Source organism: Scyliorhinus torazame, chromosome 12 (assembly GCF_047496885.1).
Source record: "Scyliorhinus torazame isolate Kashiwa2021f chromosome 12, sScyTor2.1, whole genome shotgun sequence".
Classification (NCBI taxonomy): Eukaryota; Metazoa; Chordata; class Chondrichthyes; order Carcharhiniformes; family Scyliorhinidae; genus Scyliorhinus; species Scyliorhinus torazame.
This window is the reverse complement of record NC_092718.1, coordinates 228641282-228659619: the sequence shown is the minus strand read 5'-3', so window position 1 is coordinate 228659619 and position 18338 is coordinate 228641282. Positions and strand designations below refer to the sequence as shown.

The 18338-nt window shown below is 48.8% G+C and overlaps 1 protein-coding gene across 1 annotated transcript in view; it reads right to left on the bottom strand.

Annotated features, from left to right (window-relative positions):
- pigl (phosphatidylinositol glycan anchor biosynthesis, class L) overlaps window positions 1-18338 on the bottom strand; it is a gene marked incomplete at its 5' end in the record, with an annotated part of 95317 nt that overhangs the window by 33783 nt on the left and 43196 nt on the right. Inside the window, one exon of the mRNA XM_072470046.1 lies at window positions 10370-10460. Within this exon, the coding sequence (XP_072326147.1) occupies window positions 10370-10460 (91 nt within the window). The remainder of the gene's footprint in view (window positions 1-10369; window positions 10461-18338) is intronic.

Here is an 18338-nt window from a genome sequence, read left to right as displayed (position 1 = left end):
ACTCATCTCCAAAGCCAAATCTCCTCAACACCTCCCACAAATAATCCCACTCCACTCTATCAAATGCTTTCTCGGCATCCATCGCCACCACTATCTCCACTTCCCCCTCTGGTGGGGGCATCATCATTACCCCTAGCAGCCTCCATATATTTGTATTTAGCTGTCTCCCCTTCACAAACCCAGTTTGGTCCTCATGGACCACCCCCGGGACACAATCCTCTATCCTCATTGCCATTACCTTGGCCAGAATCTTAGCGTCTACATTTAGGAGGGAAATAGGTCTATAGGACCCGCATTGCAGCGGGTCTTTTTCCTTCTTTAGGAGAAGCGATATCGTTGCCTCCGACATAGTCGGGGGCAGCTGTCCCCTTTCCTTCGCCTCATTAAAGGTTCTCATCAGTATCGGGGCAAGCAAGTCCTCATATTTCCTATAAAATTCGACTGGAAATCCATCCGGTCCCGGTGCCTTCCCCGCCTGCATACTCCTAATTCCTTTCACTACTTCCTCTATCTCGATCTGTGCTCCCAGTCCCACCCTCTCCTGCTCCTCCACCTTAGGAAATTCCAGCCGGTCCAGGAAGCACATCATTCTCTCCTTCCCATCCGGGGGCCGAGCTTCGTATAATCTTTTATAGAATGCCTTGAACACTCCATTCACTCTCTCCGCTCCCCGCTCTATCTCTCCTTCCTCATCCCTCACTCCCCCTATTTCCCTCGCTGCTCCCCTTTTCCTCAATTGATGGGCCAGCAACCTGCTCGCCTTCTCCCCATACTCATACTGTACACCCTGTGCCTTCCTCCACTGTGCTTCTGCAGTACCCGTTGTCAGCAAGTCAAATTCTAGGTGTAACCTTTGCCTTTCCCTGTACAGTCCCTCCTCCGGTGCCTCCGCATATTGCCTGTCCACCCTCAGAAGTTCTTGCAGCAACCGCTCCCGTTCCCTACTCTCCTGCTTTCCTTTATGTGCCCTTATTGATATCAGCTCCCCTCTAACCACTGCCTTCAGCGCCTCCCAGACCACTCCCACCTGGACCACCCCGTTATCATTAAGTTCCAAGTATTTTTCAATGCACCCCCTCACCCTTAGACACACCCCTTCATCTGCCATTAGTCCCATGTCCATTCTCCAGGGTGGGCGCCCTCCTGTTTCCTCCCCTATCTCCAAGTCTACTCAATGTGGAGCGTGATCCGAAATGGCTATAGCCGTATACTCCGTCCCCCTCACCTTCGGGATCAACACCCTTCCCAAAACAAAAAAGTCTATTCGCGAATAAACTTTATGGACATAGGAGAAAAACGAAAACTCCTTACTCCTAGGTCTGCTAAATCTCCACGGGTCTACACCTCCCATCTGCTCCATAAAATCTTTAAGTACCTTGGCTGCTGCCGGCCTTCTTCCAGTCCTGGACTTCGACCTATCCAGCCCTGGTTCCAGCGCCGTATTAAAATCTCCCCCCATTACCAACTTTCCCACCTCTAGGTCCGGGATGCGTCCTAGCATGCGCCTCATAAAATTGGCATCATCCCATATTAAACTGCCACCTTCCGACGCCATCTTGGTTTTTGCTTGCCTTCCTTGCCGCTGCTCTAAAGGATCCACCGCAGTCCGGCCACTTGCCTCTCCTTTTTCCATCCGTATCCAGGGGGGATTCCTTTCTGGTTTACCGCACAGTGCTTTTAGCCGTTCGGGGCATATACGTTTACCAAGACCACCGCCTCCCCCTGTAATTTGCCACTCACCATCACATATCTGCCCCCGCTATCCGCCACTATGGTCTTTGCCTCAAACATAACCCGCTTCCCCACTAGTATAGCCACCCCCCTGTTTTTCGCATCTAGCCCCGAATGAAACATCTGCCCCACCCATCCTTTGCGTAGTCTAACCTGGTCTATAAGTTTCAAGTGCGTCTCTTGTAACATAACCACGTCTGCCTTAAGTTTCTTAAGGTGTGCGAGTACTCGTGCCCTCTTTATCGGCCCGTTCAGCTCTCTCACATTCCACGTGATCAACCAGGTTGGGGGGCTTTTTACCCCCCCCCCCCCCTTGTCGATTAGCCATCCCCTTTTTCCAGCTCCTCACCCGGTTCCCACGCAGCTGTGTCCCCCCCAGGCGGCGCCCCCCCCGCCCACCCCACCCCATTCCGGCTCCCCCTCTCCCCAGCAGCAGCAACCCAGTAACTCCTCCCTCCCACCCCCCCCGCTAGATCCCCACTAGCGTAGTTACACCCCCCATGTTGCTCCCAGAAGTCAGCAAACTCTGGCCGACCTCGGCTTCCCCCCGTGACCTCGGCTCGCACCGTGCGACGCCCCCTCCTTCCTGCTTCCCTATTCCCGCCATGATTATCATAGCGCGGGAGAAAAGCCCGCGCTTCCCTTTTGGCCCCGCCCCCCATGGCCAACGCCCCATCTCCTCCACCTCCCTTCCTCCCTCCACCACCACCTGTGGAAGAGAGAAAAGTTACCGCATCGCAGGATTAATAACATAAAACTCATCTTTCCCCCCCCTTTTTCCCCCTCTTCGCCCCCCATACTCGCCCCACCACTTTGTTTCAAACGTTCTTTTTTAGTAACCCGCTTATTCCAGTTTTTCTTCCACAATAAAAGTCCACGCCTCATCCGCCGTCTCAAAGTAGTGGTGCCTCCCTCGATATGTGACCCACAGTCTTGCCGGTTGCAGCATTCCAAATTTTATCTTCTTTTTGTGAAGCACCGCCTTGGCCCGATTAAAGCTCGCCCTCCTTCTCGCCACCTCCGCACTCCAGTCTTGATAAACGCGGATCACCGCGTTCTCCCACCTACTGCTCCGAGTTTTCTTTGCCCATCTAAGGACCATCTCTTTGTCCTTAAAACAGAGGAATCTCACCACTATGGCTCTGGGAATTTCTCCTGCTCTCGGTCCTCGCGCCATCACTCGGTATGCTCCCTCCACCTCCAGCGGACCCGCCGGGGCCTCCGCTCCCATTAACGAGTGCAGCATCGTGCTCACATATGCCCCGACGTCTGCTCCTTCAGGAAGACCAAGAATCCTTAAATTATTCCTCCTCGCGTTATTCTCCAGCACCTCCAGCCTTTCCACACATCGTTTCTGATGTGCCTCGTGCATCTCCGTCTTCACCACCAGGCCCTGTATATCGTCCTCGTTCTCGGCAGCCTTTGCCTTCACGACCCGAAGCTCCCGCTCCTGGGTCTTTAGTTCCTCCTTTAGCCCTTCGATCGCCTGTATTATCGGGGCCAACAGCTCTTTCTTCATTTCCTTTTTAAGCTCTTCCACGCAGCGTTTCAAAAACTCGTGTTGTTCAGGGCCCCATATTAAACTGCCACCTTCCGACGCCATCTTGGTTTTTGCTTGCCTTCCTTGCCGCTGTTCTAAAGGATCCACCGCAGTCCGGCCACTTTCCTCTCCTTTTTCCATCCGTATCCAGGGGGGATTCCTTTCTGGTTTACCGCACAGTGCTTTTAGCCGTTCGGGGCATATACGTTTACCAAGACCACCGCCTCCCCCTGTAATTTGCCACTCACCATCACATATCTGCCCCCGCTATCCGCCACTATGGTCTTTGCCTCAAACATAACCCGCTTCCCCACTAGTATAGCCACCCCCCTGTTTTTCGCATCTAGCCCCGAATGAAACATCTGCCCCACCCATCCTTTGCGTAGTCTAACCTGGTCTATAAGTTTCAAGTGCGTCTCTTGTAACATAACCACGTCTGCCTTAAGTTTCTTAAGGTGTGCGAGTACTCGTGCCCTCTTTATCGGCCCGTTCAGCTCTCTCACATTCCACGTGATCAACCAGGTTGGGGGGCTTTTTACCCCCCCCCCCCCTTGTCGATTAGCCATCCCCTTTTTCCAGCTCCTCACCCGGTTCCCACGCAGCTGTGTCCCCCCCAGGCGGCGCCCCCCCGCCCACCCCACCCCATTCCGGCTCCCCCTCTCCCCAGCAGCAGCAACCCAGTAACTCCTCCCTCCCACCCCCCCCGCTAGATCCCCACTAGCGTAGTTACACCCCCCATGTTGCTCCCAGAAGTCAGCAAACTCTGGCCGACCTCGGCTTCCCCCCGTGACCTCGGCTCGCACCGTGCGACGCCCCCTCCTTCCTGCTTCCCTATTCCCGCCATGATTATCATAGCGCGGGAGAAAAGCCCGCGCTTCCCTTTTGGCCCCGCCCCCCATGGCCAACGCCCCATCTCCTCCACCTCCCTTCCTCCCTCCACCACCACCTGTGGAAGAGAGAAAAGTTACCGCATCGCAGGATTAATAACATAAAACTCATCTTTCCCCCCCCTTTTTCCCCCTCTTCGCCCCCCATACTCGCCCCACCACTTTGTTTCAAACGTTCTTTTTTAGTAACCCGCTTATTCCAGTTTTTCTTCCACAATAAAAGTCCACGCCTCATCCGCCGTCTCAAAGTAGTGGTGCCTCCCTCGATATGTGACCCACAGTCTTGCCGGTTGCAGCATTCCAAATTTTATCTTCTTTTTGTGAAGCACCGCCTTGGCCCGATTAAAGCTCGCCCTCCTTCTCGCCACCTCCGCACTCCAGTCTTGATAAACGCGGATCACCGCGTTCTCCCACCTACTGCTCCGAGTTTTCTTTGCCCATCTAAGGACCATCTCTTTGTCCTTAAAACAGAGGAATCTCACCACTATGGCTCTGGGAATTTCTCCTGCTCTCGGTCCTCGCGCCATCACTCGGTATGCTCCCTCCACCTCCAGCGGACCCGCCGGGGCCTCCGCTCCCATTAACGAGTGCAGCATCGTGCTCACATATGCCCCGACGTCTGCTCCTTCAGGAAGACCAAGAATCCTTAAATTATTCCTCCTCGCGTTATTCTCCAGCACCTCCAGCCTTTCCACACATCGTTTCTGATGTGCCTCGTGCATCTCCGTCTTCACCACCAGGCCCTGTATATCGTCCTCGTTCTCGGCAGCCTTTGCCTTCACGACCCGAAGCTCCCGCTCCTGGGTCTTTAGTTCCTCCTTTAGCCCTTCGATCGCCTGTATTATCGGGGCCAACAGCTCTTTCTTCATTTCCTTTTTAAGCTCTTCCACGCAGCGTTTCAAAAACTCGTGTTGTTCAGGGCCCCATATTAAACTGCCACCTTCCGACGCCATCTTGGTTTTTGCTTGCCTTCCTTGCCGCTGTTCTAAAGGATCCACCGCAGTCCGGCCACTTTCCTCTCCTTTTTCCATCCGTATCCAGGGGGGATTCCTTTCTGGTTTACCGCACAGTGCTTTTAGCCGTTAAAATTGCCGTTGGGGCTCTTATTAAGAGCCCAAAAGTCCGTTCCACCGGGAGCTGCCGAAACGTGCGACTTAGCTGGTCATCGCCGCACCCGGAAGTCCAGGAAACAGATAGTTAACAGTAACTTTGAAATTTATTTTAAAAAAAAATATTTTTAAAAAATAAAAAAATGTAATTTTAATTTTAATTAATTGACACAATGTCAGTTAGAGGGGTACAGTGCTCTGACTGTGAGATGTGGCAGGTCCAGGAGGCTTCCAGCATCCCGGATGGCTTCATCTGCAGAAAGTGCACCCAACTGGAGCTCCTCACAGACCGCATGGTTCGGTTGGAGCAGCAATTGGATGCACTTAGGAGCATGCAGGTGGCGGAAAGCGTCATAGATCGCAGTTATGGAAATGTGGTCACACCCAAGGTGCAGGCAGAGAAATGGGTGACCACCAGAAAGGGCAGGCAGTCAGTGCAGGAATCCCCTGTGGTTGTCCCCCTCTCGAACAGGTATACCCCTTTGGATACATGTCGGGGGGGGATAGCCTATCAGGGGAAAACAGCAGCAGCCAGAGCAGTGGCACCACGGCTGGCTCTGATCTTCAGAAGGGAGGGTCAAAGCGCAGAAGAGTAATAGTAATAGGGGACTCTATAGTCAGGGGCACAGATAGGCGCTTCTGTGGACGTGAAAGAGACTCCAGGATGGTATGTTGCCTCCCTGGTGCCAGGGTCCAGGATGTCTTCGAATGGGTAGAGGGCATCCTGAAGGGGGAGGGCAAACAGGCAGAGGTCGTTGTACATATTGGTACTAACGACATAGGCAGGAAGTGGCATGAGGTCCTGCAGCAGGAGTTCAGGGAGCTAGGCAGAAAGTTAAAAGACAGGACCTCGAGGGTTGTAATCTCGGGATTACTCCCTGTGCCACGTGCCAGTGAGGCGAGAAATAGGAAGATAGAGCAGCTAAACACGTGGCTAAACAGCTGGTGTAGGAGGGAGGGTTTCCGTTATCTGGACCACTGGGAGCTCTTCCGGGGCAGGTGTGACCTATATAAGAAGGACGGGTTGCATCTAAACCGGAGAGGCATAAATATCCTGGCCGCGAGGTTTGCTAGTGTCACACGGGAGGGTTTAAACTAGTATGGCAGGGGGGTGGGCACGGGAGCAATAGGTCAGAAGGTGAGAGCATTGAGGGAGAACTAGGGAATAGGGACAGTGGGGCTCTGAGGCAGAGCAGACAGGGAGAAGTTGCAGAACACAGCGGGTCTGGTCGCCTGAAGTGCATATGTTTTAATGCAAGAAGTATTACGGGTAAGGCAGATGAACTTAGAGCTTGGATTAGTACTTGGAACTATGATGTTGTTGCCATTACAGAGACCTGGTTGAGGGAAGGGCAGGATTGGCAGCTAAACGGTCCAGGATTTAGATGTTTCAGGTGGGATAGAGGGGGATGTAAAAAGGGAGGCGGAGTTGCGCTACTGGTTCGGGAGAATATCACAGCTGTACTGCGGGAGGACACCTCATAGGGCAGTGAGGCTATATGGGTAGAGATCAGGAATAAGAAGGGTGCAGTCACAATGTTGGGGGTTTACTACAGGCCTCCCAACAGCCAGCGGGAGATAGAGGAGCAGCTAGGTAGACAGATTTTGGAAAAGAGTAAAAACAACAGGGTTGTGGTGATGGGAGACTTCAACTTCCCCAATATTGACTGGGACTCACTTAGTGCCAGGGGCTTAGACGGGGCGGAGTTTGTAAGGAGCATCCAGGAGGGCTTCTTAAAACAATATGTAGACAGTCCAACTAGGGAAGGGGCGGTACTGGACCTGGTATCGGGGAATGAGCCCGGCCAGGTGGTAGATGTTTCAGTAGGGGAGCATTTTGGTAACAGTGACCACAATTCAGTAAGTTTTAAAGTACTGGTGGACAAGGATAAGAGTGGTCCTAGGATGAATGTGCTAAATTGGGGGAAGGCTAATTATAACAATATTAGGCGGGATCTGAAGAACATAGATTGGGGGCGGATGTTTGAGGGCAAATCAACATCTGACATGTGGGAGGCTTTCAAGTGGCAGTTGAAAGGAATTCAGGACTGGCATGTTCCTGTGAGGAAGAAGGATAAATACGGCAATTTTCGGGAACCTTGGATAACGAGAGATATTGTAGGCCTCGTCAAAAAGAAAAAGGAGGCATTTGTCAGGGCTATAAGGCTGGGAACAGATGAAGCCTGCGTGGAATATAAGGAAAGTAGGAAGGAACTTAAGCAAGGAGTCAGGAGGGCTAGAAGGGGTCACGAAAAGTCATTGGCAAATAGGGTTAAGGAAAATCCCAAGGCTTTTTACACGTACATAAAAAGCAAGAGGGTAGCCAGGGAAAGGGTTGGCCCACTGAAGGATAGGCAAGGGAATCTATGTGTGGAGCCAGAGGAAATGGGCGAGGTACTAAATGAATACTTTGCATCAGTATTCACCAAAGAGAAGAAATTGGTAGATGTTGAGTCTGGAGAAGGGTGTGTAGATAGCCTGGGTCACATTGAGATCCAAAAAGACGAGGTGTTGGGTGTCTTAAAAAATATTAAGGTAGATAAGTCCCCAGGGCCTGATGGGATCTACCCCAGAATACTGAAGGAGGCTGGAGAGGAAATTGCTGAGGCCTTGACAGAAATCTTTGGATCCTCACTGTCTTCAGGGGATGTCCCGGAGGACTGGAGAATAGCCAATGTTGTTCCTCTGTTTAAGAAGGGTAGCAAGGATAATCCCGGGAACTACAGGCCGGTGAGCCTTACTTCAGTGGTAGGGAAATTACTGGAGAGAATTCTTCGAGACAGGATCTACTCCCATTTGGAAGCAAATGGACGTATTAGTGAGAGGCAGCATGGTTTTGTGAAGGGAAGGTCGTGTCTCACTAACTTGATAGAGTTTTTCGAGGAGGTCACTAAGATGATTGATGCAGGTAGGGCAGTGGATGTTGTCTATATGGACTTCAGTAAGGCCTTTGACAAGGTCCCTCATGGTAGACTAGTACAAAAGGTGAAGTCACACGGGATCAGGGGTGAGCTGGCAAGGTGGATACAGAACTGGCTAGGTCATAGAAGGCAGAGAGTAGCAATGGAAGGATGCTTTTCTAATTGGAGGGCTGTGACCAGTGGTGTTCCACAGGGATCAGTGCTGGGACCTTTGCTCTTTGTAGTATATATAAATGATTTGGAGGAAAATGTAACTGGTCTGATTAGTAAGTTTGCAGACGACACAAAGGTTGGTGGAATTGCGGATAGCGATGAGGACTGTCAGAGGATACAGCAGGATTTAGATTGTTTGGAGACTTGGGCGGAGAGATGGCAGATGGAGTTTAATCCGGACAAATGTGAGGTAATGCATTTTGGAAGGTCTAATGCAGGTAGGGAATATACAGTGAATGGTAGAACCCTTCAGAGTATTGATAGGCAGAGGGATCTGGGTGTACAGGTCCACAGGTCACTGAAAGTGGCAACGCAGGTGGAGAAGGTAGTCAAGATGGCATATGGTATGCTGGCCTTCATTGGCCGGGGCATTGAGTATAAAATTTGGCAAGTCATGCTGCAGCTGCACCTTAGTCAGGCCACACTTGGCAACCGCCAGAACTAAAAACATCGAGCTCTGGAAAGGACCGACAAAGTTGGCATGAAGGCGCACTCAAGGCTGACCAGCCCATTCCCGAGGGTGAAGAGACGGAGCGGGCGGGAGCCTCTGCTCCGCATTGCTGAGCCAGCCGCTCTCTGCATACAGGAGACCAGACGTAACTACGGGCCAGAATTTTAATTTTTGGATACACCTGGGTGCCTGTTATGCAGATCTCGCAGTATAAAGTCCTGACCCTTGTATGGGAACATGGCAACACCCACTGTCCTACCTTCATCTTTGTCACTTCCTCAAAAACCCATCAGGTTAGTGAGACACAACCGCCCCTTCACAAAACCATGCTGCCTCTCGCTAATACATCTATTTGCTTCCAAATGAGAGTAAATCCTGTCTCGAAGAAACCTTTCAAATAATTTCCCTACCACTAACGTAAGGCACCGGCCTGTAATTTCCTGGATCATCCTTTAGTGTAGATTTAGTGTAGTTTTGTCGGTGCAGACTTGATGGGCCAAATCTTCTGTACAGCATAACGTTAAGACTCTTAACCACAAAACTTTTATAATGGAAGTTGTAAAGTCACACTGAGGTATGTTGTCAAATCGGAAATACTTCTCCCTCTTCATCACTTTCAAACTCTACATACACATTGTTAGAACCCGCACCGGACCAGGGTCGGACTAATTAGTCTCCGTGAGTCTCATGGAGTACGAGCTTCCCGCTGAGCTATGGACAATATGTGTAAAAGCTCGGCCTGAGTGGGAGCCGTGTACATCGTGTAAATAATTACTTTAATAATAAATAACCAGTATCTTTATGTCACTCGTGTGAGCTCCTCTGTGGACACAATACGTACATATATACAACACGAGTCATTGGCCAGAATATTCCAGTCCCTCCTTCAGTGGCAAGCTCGGCAGGCACAGGAACTTTGGTGTGAGGCGAACCTTTGCTCTCAGGACTGTAAAGGCAGGTCGTGTTTCCCGACGAACAATGTTGGGATGTCCTTTTACAAGCAAGCTCATTGAAAGGCCAACTCACTAGAATTAAGTTTCCCACCAGTGGGGAAGAGTGCCGGGGTGGGGTGGTTGAAGGGATCGGACCAGTGGGGAAGGGTGAAAGAGGGGGGAGGTTGCAGGAGGTGGAGAGTGGTGGTGTGGACCAGCAGGTAAGGGTGGAGGGGGGGTGCTAGTTCTTGCGCGCTCACCAGCTGGAATGGCTTCCTGTACCATGGTGCCACCCTGCAGCCCCCACCCAACTCCCCTCACCCAAACAAGCTGAGAGAATCTCATACTGGTTGGACATGTTGGACTGAGTGGCCCCCCTTCTGTCCTGTAATCATTCTGATTTGAATCACAACATCAAATAGCCTCAGTAGAAAGGAGTTCAGTATAGGAAACCTAAGGTGAAAAGTCAAGAAACACCTGCATGGGTAGAAAAATATTGTTTCTTTATTCCTCCTCGAGCCAAATCAGCACACCGAGCAATTGAAGCAAAATGGCAGGAAAAAACACGGCAGTATTTGAACTCACTAGGCTGATGTGATGAATCTGTATGTGTTTGAGGATAAGCGTCGCAACGAGCTCTGGATCCCATTGCACTCCTGGATCGTCTGGAAGATCTCTAGAGAAAATAAACAAGGAAATAGAATAATTGGAGCAATGATAGAACGGTAAATTACAGAAACTTGTTCATTGCATCAATGTCATGCTAATGTGTCCCCCTACACGGTATTTGAATAACTCCACTCCTCTTCACTCACCTTTTATCCTTTAATATGCATCTTTTTCAAACCACTAGCATTTATGGACTCTTGCTTCAAGAATCATTTTCTACAGTAAACCTCCATTTAACCACATCTTGTAGGGATTTTTTTTCTAGCCAACAACTTGTATTTATTTTTTTCATTCGTTCATGGAATGTGGCTGTCGCTGGTTAGGCCAGCATTTATTGCCTATTCCTAATTGCCTGAGAAGGTGGTGGTGAGCTGCCTTCTTGAAACGCTGCAGTCCTTGTGGTGTAGGTACACCCACTGTGCTGCTCATGAGGGGGTTCCAGAATTTTGACAAGCGACAGTGAAGGAACGGTGACATATTTCAAAGTCAGGATGGTGAGTGACTTGGAGGGAACTGTCCAGGTGGTGGGGTTCCCAGGTATCTGCTGCCCTTGTCCTTCTAGATGGTAGTGGTCGTGGGTTTGGAAGGTGCTGTCTAAGGAACCTTGGTGAGTTGCTGCAGTGCATCTCGTAGATGGTACACACGGCTGTTCCTGTGTGTCGATGGTGGAGATTTGAATGTTTGTGGAAGGGGGACAATCAAGCGGGGCTGCTTTGTCCTGGATGGTATCAAACTTCTTGAGTGTTGTTGGAGCTGCACTCATCCAGGCAAGTGGAGAGTATTCGATTACACTTCTGATTTATGCCTTGTAGATGGTGGACAGGCTTTGGGGAGTCAGGAAGTGAGTTACTCACCACAGAATTCCTAGTTTCTGACCTGTTCTTGTAGCCACGGTATTTAAATGGCTAGTCCAGTTTAGTTTATGGTCAATGGAACCCCCAGAATATTAATGGTAGAGGATTCAGCAATGGTAATGCCATTGAATGTCAAGGGGGTGATGGTTAGATTCTCTCTTGTCGGAGATGGTCATTGCCTGGCACTTGTGTGGCACAAATGTAACTTGCCACTTGTCAGCCCAAGCCTGGATATTGTCCAGGTCTTGCAGCTTTGGGCAGGGATCTGAGGAGTTGTGAATGGTGCTAAATATTGTGCAATCATCTGCAAACATCCCACCTCCAACTCCAGAACCATCCTCCTTTGTGCCAGGAATGACTCCAACCAGTGGAGCGTTTTCCTCCTGATTCCAGTTTTAGCTAGGGCTTCTATTGCCAAACTTGGTCAAATGCTGCCTTGATGTCAAAAGCAGTCACTCTCACCTCACCCCTGTAGTTCAGCTCTTTTGTCCATGTTTGAACCAAAGCTGAAGCGAGTCGCCCTGACGAAATCCAAACTGACCGTCACTGAGCAGGTTATTCCTATGCAAGTGCCACTCGATAACACTGTTGATGTCCCCTGACATCAATTTACTAATGATTGAGCATAGATTCATGAGGCGGTAATTGGCCGGGTTGGATTCGTCCTGCTTTTTGTGGACAGGACATACCTGGGCAGTTTTCCACATTGCCAGTTAGTTGCCTGTGTTGTAACTGGGATGGCGTGGCTAAGGGTGCGGTAAATTCTGGAGAACAACAGTCCTTTTGAAGGAATATTATTCTGGCCTTGCAGTATCCAGTGTCTTCAGCCATTTCTTGATGTGATATGGAGTGAATTGAATTGACTGAAGACTGGCATCAGTAATGCTAGAAATCTCTAGAGGAAGCCAAGATGCATCACCCCCATAATACTTCTGGCTGAAGATTGTTGTAAAAGCTTCTCCTTGTCTTTTGCACTGATTTGCTGGACTCCCCCATCATTGGGGATGGGGATATTTGTGGAGCGTCCTCCTCCAGTGAGTTCTTCAATTGTCTGTCTTTAATGCAGTAAATCATTACAGGTAGCTTCATAGGAAAGATTATCGGACATAATTTGACACTTAGCCCCATAAGGAGATTTTAGGGCAGATGATTGAAAGCTTGGACAAAGGAGATTTTAAGGAATGCCTTAAAGGAGCTGAGGAGAGGTTAAGGGAGGAAATTGCAGAGGTTAGAGCTTCTGCAGGTAAACATAGAAAATAGGAGCAGGAGGAAGCCAACTGGCCCTTCAAGCCTGCTCCGCAGATCATCCAACTCAACAGCCTAATCCTGTTCCTCTCCATATCCTTTGATCCTCTAAGTGTTATATCTAACTGCTTCTTGAAACCATACAATGGTTTGGCCTCAACTACTTTCTGTGGTAACGAATTCCACAGGCCGACCACGCTCTGGGGAAGACATTTCTCCTCATCTCTGTCCTAAATGGTCTACCCCGTATCCTCAGACTGTGACCCCTGGTTCTTGACACTCCCACCATCGGGAACATCCTTCCTGCATCAACCCTGTCCAGTCCTGCTAGAATTTTATAAGTCTCTATGAGATCCCCCTCATTCTTCTGAACTCCAGTGAATATAATCCTAACCGCTTCAATTTCTCCTTGTACGTCATTCCCACCATCTCAAGAATCAGCCCGGTAAACCTTCGCTGCACTCCCTCCAGAGCAAAAAACATCCTTCCTCAGATAAGACCAAAACCAAAATATTCCAGGTGTGGCCTCGCCAAGGCCCTGTATACTTGCAGCAAGACATCCCTGTTCCTGCACTCGAATCCTCTCGCTCTGAAAGCCAGCATACCATTTGTCTTCTTTACTATCTGCATGCTTACCTTCAGTGATGACTGGTGTACGAGAACACCCAGGTCTCGTTGCACATTCACCTCTCCTAATTTATGGCCATTCAGATAATAGTCTGCCGTTTCATTTTTGCTACCAAAGTAGATAACCTCGCATTTCTCCAAATTATACCGCATCTGCCATTCATTTGCCCACTCACTCAACTTGTCCAAATCACACTGAAGGATCTCTGCATCCTCCTCACAGCTCACAGAGATACTGCATTATGTTCCCTCATCTAAATCATTAATATATATTATGAATAACTGGGGTCCCTGCACCGATCCCTTCGGTACTCCAGTAGCCTGCCAATTTGGAAAAAGACCAGTTAATTCCTACTCTTTGTTTCCTGTCTGCCAAACAGTTTTCTATCCATCTCAATACACTTCCCCCAATCCCATGCACTTTGATTTTACACACTAATCTTTTACAGGAACTTTGTCAAAAGCTTCTGAAAGTCCAAATAAACCACATTCACCGGCTCCCCCTCATCAACTCTACAGTTACATCCTCAAAGAATTCCAGTAGATTTGTCAAGTCTGATTTCCCATCATAAATCCATGCTGACTCTGTCCAATCCTGCCACTGTTTTCTAAGTGCTCTGCTATAAAATCTTTGATAATGGATTCTAGAATTTCCCCCACTCCTGACGTCAGGCTTACTGGTCTATAATTCCCTGTTTTCTCTCTTTTTACATAGTGGAGTTATATTAGCTACCCTCCAATCTGCAGGGACTGTTCCAGAGTCTGTAGAATCCTGGAAGGTGACCACCAATGCATTCACTATGTCTAGAGCCACTTCCTTAAATATTCTGGGATGTAGATTCTCAGGCCCTGTGGATTTATCAGCCTTCAATCCCATCATTTCCCCAAAACCACCTCGCTACTAATACTGAACTCCTTCAGTTCCTCCCTCTCACTAAACCCTGTGTTCCCCAACATTTTGGGTATCTGACAAAGCTGCTAACAGTGAAGCAATTAAAACAGAGGCCAGAATTGGAGGAGTGCGTAATAATAATGGCTTGGATGAGAGTTTCAGCAGCTGTTGAGAAGTGGCAGAGGCAAAGCCACAAAATTCATACAGTGCAGAAGGAGGCCATTCAGCCCATCGAGTCTTCACCGACACTCTGAAAGAGCATCATACCTAGTCCCACTTCCCGCCCTATCCCAATGTGGCATGGTAGCACAGTGGTTAGCACTGTTGCTACACAGTGCCAGTGTCCCAGGTTCGATTCCCGACTTGGGTCACTGTCTGTGCGGAGTCTGCACGTTCTCCCCGTGTCTACGTGGGTTACCACCGGGTGCACTGGTTTCCTCCCACTAGTCCCGAAAGACGTTAGGTCATTTGGACATTCTGAATTCTCCCTCTGTGTACCCGAACAGGTGCCGGAGTGTGGCGACTAGGGGATTTTCACAGTAACTTCATTGCAGTGTTAATGTAAGCCTACTGTGACAATGATGATTATTAAAATTAAAATAACCCCACCTAACCTGCACATCTTTGGATACTCAGGGGCAATTTTAGCATGGATAATCCACATAACCTGCACATCTTTGGATTGTCGTAGAGTCATAGATGTTTACAGCACGGAAACAGGCCCTTCGGCCCAGCTTGTCCTTGCCGCCCAGTTTCTGTCACTAAGCTAGTCCCACTTGCCCGCATTTGGCCCATATCCCTCTATACCCACCCTGCCCATGTAACTGTCTAACTGCTTTTTAAAGGAAGAAATTGTACCCACCTCTACCACTGCCTCTGGCAGCTCGTTCCAGACACTCACCACCCTCTGTGTGAAGAAATGTCCCCTCTGGTCTCTTTTGTATCTCTCCTCTCTCACCTTAAACCTGTGCCCTCTAGTTCTAGTCTCCTCTACCTTTGGGAAAAGATGTTGACTATCGACCTTATTGATGCTCCTCATTATTTTATAGACCTCTATAAGATCACCCCTAAGCCTCCTGCGCTCCAGGGAAAAAAGTTCCAGCCTATCCAGCCTCTCCTTATAGCTCAGACCATCAACTCCTGGTAGCATCCTCGTAAATCTCTGCTGTACTCTTTCTAATTTAACAATATCCTTCCTATAATAGGGTGACCAGAACTGAATACAGTGTTCCATGTGTGGTCTTACCAATGTCTTGTACAACTTCAACAAGACGTCCCAACTCCTGTATTCAATACTCTGACCAATAAAACCTAGCATGCTGAATGCCTTCTTCACCACCCTGTCGACCTGCGACTCCACCTTCAAGGAGCTATGGACCTGTACTCCGAGATCTCTTTCTTCTGTAACTCTCCCCAACTCAGGCTGAGGGGGAGTGATGATATTACACAGGCTGAGGGAGAGTGATGGTATTATGCAGACTGAGGGGGAGTGATGGTATTACGCAGGCTGAGGGGGAGTGATGGTATTACACAGGCTATGGGGTAGTGACTGGTATTACACAGGCTGAGGGGGAGTGATGGTATTACACAGGCTGAGGGGCAGTGTCTGGTATTACACAGGCTATGGGGCAGTGACTGGTATTACACAGGCTGAGGGGGAGTGATGGTATTACGCAGGCTATGGGGTAATGACTGGTATTACACAGGCTGAGGGGGAGTGATGGTATTACACAGGCTGAGGGGGAGTGATAGTATTACACAGGCTATGGGGTAGTGACTGGTATTACACAGGCTGAGGGGCAGTGACTGGTATTACACAGGCTCAGGAAGGGTGTCTGGTATTACACAAGCTATCGGGCAGTGACTGGTATTACACAGGCTGAGGGGCAGTGACTGGTATTACACAGGCTGAGGGGGACTGATAGTATTACACAGGCTGAGGGGCAGTGACTGGTATTACACAGGCTCAGGAACGGTGTCTGGTATTACACAGGCTGCGGGATGCTGTCTTGTATTACACAGACTCAGGGACGGTGTCTGGTAATACACAGACTCAGGGACGATGTCTGGTATTAGTGATCGGGGGCTATGGGGCAGTGACTGGTATTACACATGATGTGGAGATGCCGGCGTTGGACTGGGGTGAGCACAGTACGAAGTCTTACAACTGTGGTGGTATTACACAGGCTCAGGAACGGTGTCTGGTATTACACAAACTCGGGGATGGTGTCTGGTATTACACAGGCTCAGGAACGGTATCTGGTATTACACAGGCTCAGGGATGGTGTCTGGTGTTACACAAGCTCAAGGATGGTGTCTGGTATTACACAGACTCACGGATGGTGTCTGGTATTACACAGGATCAGGGATGGTGTCTGGTATTACACAGACTCAGGGACGGTGTCTGGTATTACACAGACTCAGAGACGGTGTCTGGTATTACACAGACTCAGGGATGGTGTCTGGTATTACACAGGCTCAGGGATGGTATCTGGTATTACACAGGCTCAGGGACGGTGTCTGGTATTACACAGGCTCAAGGATGGTGTCTGGTATTACACAGACTCAGGGACGGTGTCTGGTATTACACAGGCTCAGGGATGGTGTCTGGTATTACACAGACTCAGGGATGGTGTCTGGTATTACACAGACTCAGGGACGGTGTCTGGTATTACACAGGCTCAGGGACGGTGTCTGATATTACACAGGCTCAGGGATGGTGTCTGGTATTACACAGACTCAGGGATGGTGTCTGGTATTACACAGACTCAGGGACGGTGTCTGGTATTACACAGGCTCAGGGACGGTGTCTGGTATTACACAGGCTCAGGGACGGTGTCTGGTATTACACAGGCTCAGGGATGGTGTCTGTTATTACACAGACTCAGGGACGGTGTCTGGTATTACACAGGCTCAGGGATGGTGTCTGGTATTACACAGGCTCAGGGATGGTGTCTGGTATTACACAGACTCAGAGACGGATGGAAATGTTCTGAGCCAAGAAGCAACTAAGCTGATGAAGGGTCTGTAGTTGTCATCAGTATCAATAATGGGCAAGCTGCTGCTGTATTTGTGAACTGACAAGGCTGAGAAGGCAAACAGTGCAAACAGCAGGAACTAAAGAAGCAATCAAGCAGATACAGGTCATGTGAGTTCAAAGATAAATAGCTACAGGCAACAGTTTGAGGATCATCAAACTTCAACCAACCAAATATGATGCAACACGTAATCTATTCAAGACTGAAATGCTGATTAAAGAAGTAGCATTATGTGAACATTAAAAATCAGACTCTCCTGCTGGTTAATGCCTCAGGTGACCATCTGCTGCTGCAGTAAGGGTTTGGCAGTCAGAAATTAGACCAATAAATCAGATTATTAAGAGCTGCAGACTGCAGGAGGATTCTATCTGAAGTCTGGCCTCAGAACTGTGTATAGGTTCCCCTAGCACACTTGAATAGAGCCCTAAGTCCCGTAAGAGGTAAGAGTTCACAGGCAGAAAGGGAATAAGTCATTCTGCCTGTTGAGCTTTTCACTTCTAACTGATCAGGACTAAGCTGATTTATTTTAAAATCATTTATTCAATTCCACAAGGGAAACAAACAATTCAAAGAAAGTGAAGTGAAATCTTCCCCTAACCCTGAGAAATGTCAGAGCAATGAGCGGACATTATTTAACCCATCCAGCTTTCTCCCTCTATTGTGTCTGAACACCAGTGTCTGCTGAATACACGAGAATCCTTTCATCCCTGTTGGAACAGTTCAAATGAAGCTGGAATCATTAGAGCATTTCTCCAAGAGTCTGAAAAGAAATCAAACTTTGTGGAGGCAACAGACGTTTGGGAACCACACTCCCATTTATTTTTTCCTGGAAGGAGCAGTTTTTTAATATTATCAGATCACTGCACCCAAAATATGATCCAATTCATGCAAAAATACAGCAGTATATTAGCACAGGTGTGGAATCTGAAATAGTGCATTAATGTTTATTTGACTGAATGGCTGAGCTACGAATTTCACAAAAAGTCAATAGTTATCTGTGCACACCCAGATTAACACATTTATTACTTGGGTACAGTTAATGAGTAACTGCACACTGTAATTGACATGTCGTTGTTGGTTATTCAGGAATAAGGCAGTAACCACATACCCTGCCTGGTTATGTGTGTACAAAGTACAAGTTGTTTTTTTTAATAAATATATTTTATTAATGTTTTTCGATCAAACAAAAATTTCCCATTTTACAACTTTGTAATAATATATACATTGAT